Source organism: Dipodomys ordii, unplaced genomic scaffold, assembly GCF_000151885.1.
Source record: "Dipodomys ordii isolate 6190 unplaced genomic scaffold, Dord_2.0 Scaffold58, whole genome shotgun sequence".
Classification (NCBI taxonomy): Eukaryota; Metazoa; Chordata; class Mammalia; order Rodentia; family Heteromyidae; genus Dipodomys; species Dipodomys ordii.
In genome coordinates this window covers 9,124,599-9,132,208 of record NW_012267274.1, presented here as the reverse complement: position 1 = coordinate 9,132,208, position 7,610 = coordinate 9,124,599, and the positions used below count along the sequence as shown (strand labels likewise).

The 7,610-nt window shown below is 39.9% G+C and overlaps 1 protein-coding gene across 1 annotated transcript in view; it reads left to right on the top strand.

Annotated features, from left to right (window-relative positions):
* Nucleotides 1-5,386: 5,386 nt before the first annotated feature.
* LOC105989729 (phosphatidylinositide phosphatase SAC2-like) overlaps nt 5,387-7,610 on the top strand; it is a 61,186-nt gene continuing 58,962 nt past the window's right edge. Inside the window, exon 1 of the mRNA XM_013021902.1 lies at nt 5,387-5,495. Within this exon, the coding sequence (XP_012877356.1) occupies nt 5,387-5,495 (109 nt within the window). The remainder of the gene's footprint in view (nt 5,496-7,610) is intronic.

The following is a 7,610-nucleotide window of genomic DNA, read 5'->3' as shown; positions in this document are numbered from 1 at the left end:
CTTGGTTATCTTGGGACAGATGTTGTAAATAGGCTCATTTTGACCAGCCTTTTGGTATTTTTTAAAAAAATTGATTGGACCATTTATTGACCTGGTTTCTGCCCAACCCCCACTGGGACTTCCGGTAAGCTTCAGGACTGATTGAGGTAGATTACAAAATTCCCAGGCAGTCAAAAGATCTAAGAGAACTAGATGAAAGTTGGGATCATCAACAGTTTCCCTGACAGGACAAACTTTTCTATACCTCAGTTTCCTCAACCTGAGCCTAGATTTTTGTATTAAACCATGTGTGTTGGACTACTGTTTATTTGTCCAAAGTTAATATCAAAAGGCAAATTAAACCTTTTTTCATGAATAAAATAATTATCAGGCTTTGCAACTATGTTTATTTCATTTCTTAGAATATAGCTGATCATGGACTAAAGTAGACCAAAAGTCTAGAGGAAGGAAGAGGCCAATGTGTTTCAGAAGTAGCAGCGGTTAGATGTTGATACATAAAGAATCCTTTCCCTTTACCAAATAGTTGATTCTGTTTAGATCTCAGTATCTTTCCTAAGTCTGATTATTTCATTTGGTAACTAGAGTGTTTTTCTATAGATGAAATTATTTAAAGTTTTCTTTATTTTCACTGAACTATCTCTTCACCACTTTTTTGGGGGGCCAGTTTTGCTATTGTTTGTAATGGCAGCATTTAAAACTTTTCATTGTTTCCCATTGGTTACTGGATTAAATAGATTAATGAACAAGTCCTTTTCTTTTCTGCAATGTAGTATTATAAGACCACAAAAGCTTTGTAAGCATTGTGATTTTTTTTTTTTTTTATGCTGGTCCTGGGGCTTGAACTCAGTGCCTGGTGCTATTCCTGAGTTTTTTTTTTTTTTTTTGCCAGTCATGGGGCCTGAGATCTGGGCCTGGGCGTTGTCCCTCAGCTCTTCAGCTCAAGGCTAGCACTCTACCACTTGAGCCACAGCGCCACTTCTGGCTTTTTCTGCTTATGTGGTGCTGAGGAATCGAACCCAGGGCCTCATGCATGCAAGGCAAGCACTCTACCACTGAGCCACCTTCCCAGCCCCTATTCCTGAGTTTTTTTGCTTAAGGTTAGCATTCTACCACTTGAGCCACAGCTCCACTTCCAGCCTTTTTTTCTTTTTTGGGATTAATTGGAGTTATGAATCTCAGTGACTTTGCTACCTGGGCTGGCTTCATACGCTGATATTCATATCTCAGCCTGCTGAGTAGCTAGGATTATAGGCATGAGCTACTGGTGCCTGGCATACATTGGTGATTTTTAAGTGTGGTTATTGAACAACCTGAAACAGGTGTTCTCTTTCTCCTAAAGACATTAGCCCTCTTTCCTGCCTGTTGTATAAGATCCAACTTCAAGATCCACCCCTACAAAACTTTCCCTTCATCTCTAGGACAGAATTTTTATTATGTTTCCCAGTATTTTCTATACTTAGCACACATTTCCATGATAACAGTTTATCTACTGCTCCAGTAGACGGTGTATTCCCCAAGGCAAGGATCCTACCTTACTCATCTCAGTGTCTCTAGGCTTTAGAGTGCTTAGAATACAGAAGGCATATTTGGTTTCATTGATGTGAATTAAATTTAAGAAAAAGTTCTCTCTCAGATAAACCATTGCTTTAAAAATAGGATGCAGGAGGGCACAGTAATGGAGGCGGGAAGGGTGAACAAATGCAGTCATTGTATTCAGTATACACTATGTAAAAAATAAACTGCAACTTGTGGGCAATCATGGGAAGGGAAAAATTGGGGAAAGTGAAGAAAGGGGTGACCAAGAAGCATTATACTCATTACCTGACTTTTGTAATTGTAACCCCTCTGTGGAACTCCCTAATAATAACAAAAAATAGGATGCAGGTTATGCTTATTACTCATTTTAGGCTGAGTTTTAAATATCTGGTAATCAGAGTGGAAAATATCTGTCTAGTTGGGTGAGGAGATAGAAGGAAAAGGAGAAGCACCACTTGTAATTTTTGTCCTGTCTGATGTAGCATTTTCTGAAACACAATTTTGTAGCAGTCCTTTTTATGTTTTTATTTATCATTGTTTATTTTTTTCAGTTTTTTTCTAGCCAAACAACTGATTATTGTTAATTTTTTTTGTATTGCTATTTTCCTTAAAGAGTAGCAAGTAGTCTGTATCTACGTGGATCACTGCTTTTTGATAGATGTTTAAGTGTATTGGAATGTAATGGCCACCACAGAAAAATATTTAGTTGTTTTAAACATTCAATAATCTCCTGAGAGAAGAGTTTAATGCCTGAGAACAAGAATTGTAATTTAAAGACTTAGTAGGGAATATAATACAAGCTGCTTTTGGGGAATGGTGATATCCTCTTATCTCCTTGGTCTTAAAATTGCTTCCACCAGTCCTGTGGCTTTGTCTGATATGGCGGTGTTATATAATTTACTGCTCGGTGTTGCCTCATTCTGTTCTGAGACTGAGTGACCATGAAAGGAGCTCGAAACACCTGCCAACAGACAACATTCATGAATATCTAAATGATGAAGACCAGTGGGCATTTCTCTCTCTCTCTCTCTCTCTCAGGGATACTAGCTATCAGAATTCACAGAAACAGAAACTTTTCTTGTTTTTAGAGTTATGTTGTGATTATGAAATTGTACTTTTTTTAAACCATATATGAAGTGAATGATTTTGAAGGAAAAATTATATTATGGAATGGAAATCCAAATGGAATATTTATCTCTCTTTTTTTTTTTTTCTGCTTATGTGGTGCTGAGGAATCAAACTCAGGGCCTCATGCATGCAAGGCAAGCGCTCTACCACTGAGCTACCTTCCCAGCCCATTAAACAAACTTTTTTTTTTTGCTGGTTGTGAGGCTTGAACTCTGGGCCTGGGCACTGCCCCTCAGCTCTTCAGCTCAAGGCTAGCACTCTACCACTTGAATATTTATCTCTTCTGAGGAATGTTTTTGCTTAAACAGTTTAGAGTTCTGTGCCATTTAGTTTTATTTTTACAAAATGGTTTTGAAGACATAGCTCCTTTAGATTTCATGCTTGTAGCCTGGAATAGTGGTATATACCTGTAATTCCAGCAGTGGGGCAGGGAACAAGGAGGCTGAGGCAAGAGGACTATGAGTTTGAAACCAGCCTTTGCCACATGGCAAAACAACAAAACAACAACAAAACCCCCACCAAAACCATATTTGCTAAAATTGCACAAATTTTCATGACAAAATGCAAAGACTCACTATTAAATATATTGTAACCATCTTGCTAACCATTTTTATTATTTTTTAAGAGACCTAGTATCATTAGTCTTCAATTTCTTTGAAGAGACTTAACATTTTTATGTTTTATGCTACTTTTCAATTCATATTTCATATTATGAACAGGATAATAATTAGGTGAAGTAGATTTACACATTTTAAATGTACACTTACTTGCTATTTTAACATAGAAAAGACTTATTCATGCAAAGTCCTGCTCATTCACAATTTTGGCTTGAAAACAAAAGGGTCTCTCCCTTCCTTCCTTCCTTCCCTTCTTCCTTCCCTTTCTTTTCTTTTCCTTTCTTTCTTTCTTCCTTCCTTCCTTTCTTTCTCTCTCTCTCTCTTTCTTTCTTTCTGTCTTTCTTCTTGTCCTGGGGCTTGAACTCAGGGCCTGGGGACTGTCACTGAGCTTCTTTGCTCAAGGCTAGCACTCTACCACTTGAGCCACAGTGCCACTTCTGGCTTTTTTTGTGTATGTGGTACTGAGGAATTGAACCCAGGGCTTCATGCATGCTAGACATGCACTCTACTACTGAGCCACATTCCCAGCCCTGTTGAGTATTTTTCTGAGTGTGACATTGTTCTAAGTTCTTTACATATATTATTTCATCTCCACAGTAAAACTTACAAGGGATGTTTCATTGTTCTAAGCTCTTTGCATGTATTATTTCATCTCCATAGTAAAACTTACAAGGGATGTTACATTATCAACCTCGTTTTTCGGATAAGTCACAGAGAAGTAATTTGTCTAAGTGTTCAGTATGAGGGATAGCCAGCTTCTAATCCAGTACATGGCTCCATAACCAAAATTTCTACAGTATTGACAAAAATGTTTTACAAATCTTTATAACTACTTTTTTTTTGGCCAGTCCTGGGGCTTGAACTTAGGGCGTGGGCACTGTCTCTGAGCTTCTTTTGTTCTAGGCTAGCACTCTACCACTTGAGCCACAGCTTTACTTCTGGCTTTTTCTGTTTATGTGGTACTGAGGAATTGAACCCAGGGCTTCCTGCATGCACTCTACCACTAAGCCACATTCCCAACCCTATAACTACTTCTTTTAAATTAAAAAAAAGTTTTTTTAAATAGTGGTACAAAGAGGTTTCAATCCAATATTTCAATTTATGAGTACAGTGAATCTTGATCACTGTTACCCCTTCCATTTCTCTTATCTCTCATAGCCTCTCGTGTGTGTGTGTGTGTGTGTGTGTGTGTGTGTGTGTGTGTTGGTTCTGGTACTTTGAATTGTGATCCTTGGATAAATGTTTTTTTTTTTTTTTGGTGGGGGGTCCAGTTATGTGGCCTGAACTCTGGGCCTGGGCGCTATCCCTCAGCTCTTCAGCTCAAGGCTAGCGCTCTACCACTTGAGCCACAGCACCACTTCTGGCTTTTTTTCTTTTTGGTTATGTGGTGCTGAGGAATCGAACCCAGGGCCTCAGGCATGCAAGGCAAGCGCTCTACCACTGAGCCATCTTCCCAGCCCCTGAATTGTGATCCTCCGATCTTAACCTCCTAAGTAGTAAGCCACTGGTTCCTAGTTTGCTTTGTTTGTTCGTTTGTTTACTTATTGTACTGGCCCTGGGAACTATACTCAGCTTGGGCACTGTCCTTGAGTTTTTTTGCTCAGTGCTGTTTCTGGCTTTTTGGTGATGAATTGCAGAATAAGACTCTCAAGGACTTTCCTGCATGGGATGGCTTTGAAACGCATTTCTCAATCTTAGCCTCTTGAGTAGCTAAGATTACAGGCATGAGCTATTGTGTCCCAGTCTTCTTTTTCTTTTTAAGGCAGTGTCTTGTTGAGTATCCCTGGCTAGCCTCAAACTCAAGATCCTCTTGTCTCAGCTTCTTGAGTGCTAGGATTACAATTATGTGCACTATGCTCTGCTTTCTTTCTACCTTCTTTTTTTGTTGGTTGTGGGGCCTGAACTCTGGGCCTGGGTGCTGTCCCGCAGTTCTTCAGCTCAAGGCTAGTGCTTTACCTTTTGAGCCACAGCACCACTTCTGGCTTTTTTTTTTTCTGCTTATGTGGTGCTGAGAAATCGAACCCAGGCCTCATGCATGGGAGGTAAGCATTCTTCCACTGAGCCACCTTCCCAGCCCTCTTTCTACCTTCTTGACTACAGAGCTAATGGGAGTAATAGATGAAGTATATCTGCAGCTGTCATATCATTGTAATGCAGTCTATGTAGAGAATAAGACAGTCCTTCTGAATGTCATAGCCAGAACATTAAGGAAAGGTAAGTATAGAATGAGAAGGCTATTCATGGGGCTTCTGGTTTGTTCTTTGACTCTGTCTGCCCTGCTTCCTTTCTTGCAAAAGCAAAATAATGTAGTTAGAAGGAATGCTGTTATGTAATAGATTGACTAGTAGTCTTTCCAGCTAAGGTTAGTTTATCAGGTTTCTCCTCTTAGGTTTTTAGAACATCTGCAGTTTAAGAAGGGAATAGATATAGGGTAGATCTTTGAGTAGAAACACTGATATGTGCTAGACGTGAATTGTTTCCTTTAGTGATGAGCAACCTGAAGCCTTTCTCAGTAGCTTTGCAAGAATCCTAGATCCAGTTTCAAGAGCAACCTTTTAGAGCAGACAAAGCTGAGATGGCATGAGGGAGACAAAGCCTTTACTAAGGGCAGTCATCTTCTGAGATATGAGCAACTTTTTTAGATTCCTTGTTCCTGGATACTTGTGTTTTAGCTTGCCAAATGAAGCTGGCTTCAAAGGAGAGTGCCTTCAAGCTCTTCTAGGTTAGAACCTGCAGGTTCCAGAGACCAAGGTTCCAAAACAGTGTGGCCTTTTGGGAAGTTGGCTGCTTTGGTGCTGCTCCAGGATGCCCAGTAACATGGGCCCCCAGCCCAGCCATAGCATGGAGGACACTCATCACCACCCACTAGTACCTGGTCTTCAGAGTTGTATTAAATGAACTGAAATAATTCTAGACCTTGGTTCATCCTTTATGGTTTGAGAAACAAGGGGTTTGTTGGGAGAATTGAGTGAGACCAAAGAACAAAAGACCAGAATACTACCTCTCACACACAGAATATTGCTGTGCTAATTTCTCATTTTATTCCTTTAAGGGAAATCTAATGTGCGTGCGTGTGTGCGTATGTGTGTGTGTGTGTGTGTGTGTGTGTGTGGTGTGTATGTGTGCTGGTACTGGGGCTTGAACTCAGGGCCTTAGCTTTTTCAGTCAAGTTTGGTGCTCTACCACTTGAGCCACAATGCCGCTTCTAGCTCTTTGCTAGTTAACTGGAGATAAACTCCCAAGGACTTTCCTGCTTGATCTGGCTTTGACCCTTGATCCCCAGAGCTCTGCTGAGCTGCCTGAGCTGCTAGCGTCTAATTGGGATTCTAGCTCTTAAGTCTATGAAATTTAAGAAATCTATTTTCTCCCTGAACGAAAATAAATTAGGCTCATACACATCTTTTCTCTCAGCTGACCCTTTAATAGAAAGGTTCCTGTTGCTAATTTTTGTCTTTATGGTTTATGATGGACTAAGCTGATGTGTTTGCACACAGACAGTAGACTATTGGGAAATCACACCAGTTCATCTGTGCTACTGATGAATGCATTCCTTTTTTTTTTTTGGTCAGTCATGGGTCTTGAACTCTGGTCTTGGGCGCTGTCCCTGTACTCTCTAGCTCAAGGCGAGTGCTCTACTGCTTGAGCCACAATGCCACTTTGGGTTTTCTAGTGGTTTATTGGAGATAAGAGTCTCACAGACTTTCTTGCCTGGGCTGGCTTTGAACCTCAATCCTCAGATCTCAGCCTCCTGAGTAGCTAGGATTACAGGCGTGAGCCACCTGCGCCCGGCTGATTGAGTGCTGGTTGAGTGCATTCTTAGAATCATAGTCTAACCTGGATTTGGCCAAGTTTTATGGGGATTTAAATGTGTTAAATCTTTACAAGCTGTGTTTCTATCTCTCTGTGTGTGTCTTTTTATAAACTGGTCTATTTCTAGTCAAATGTTTTAAAACATAACCTTTTAAAATCTTGCCTTGCAAATATAATAAGAGAGCAACGTTGCAGGCCCCATAGCAAACAATTACTAGTTAGCTGATCTAAGTCACAATTGTGTCAACTGGCCATAATAGAGAACATTTGAAACAGAGTAGGTTTATTAAAATAGGGAAATTTTTTTTATTACCAGTGGCTGCTGATAATACGTTAATAATGAATGGCTAGTATTTTAAAAATGAGAATAAGCACTGAACATTCAGCTTTAGGATACTCACAACACATCCTGGTAGTATCTTAATTAAAAGGCACGTTCTGTTAGGATGACTCATTTTGTGGATGCTGTGACACCCTGAAGGAAGTTGCTTCCATTCATAAACAAGTTTCTCATCATAT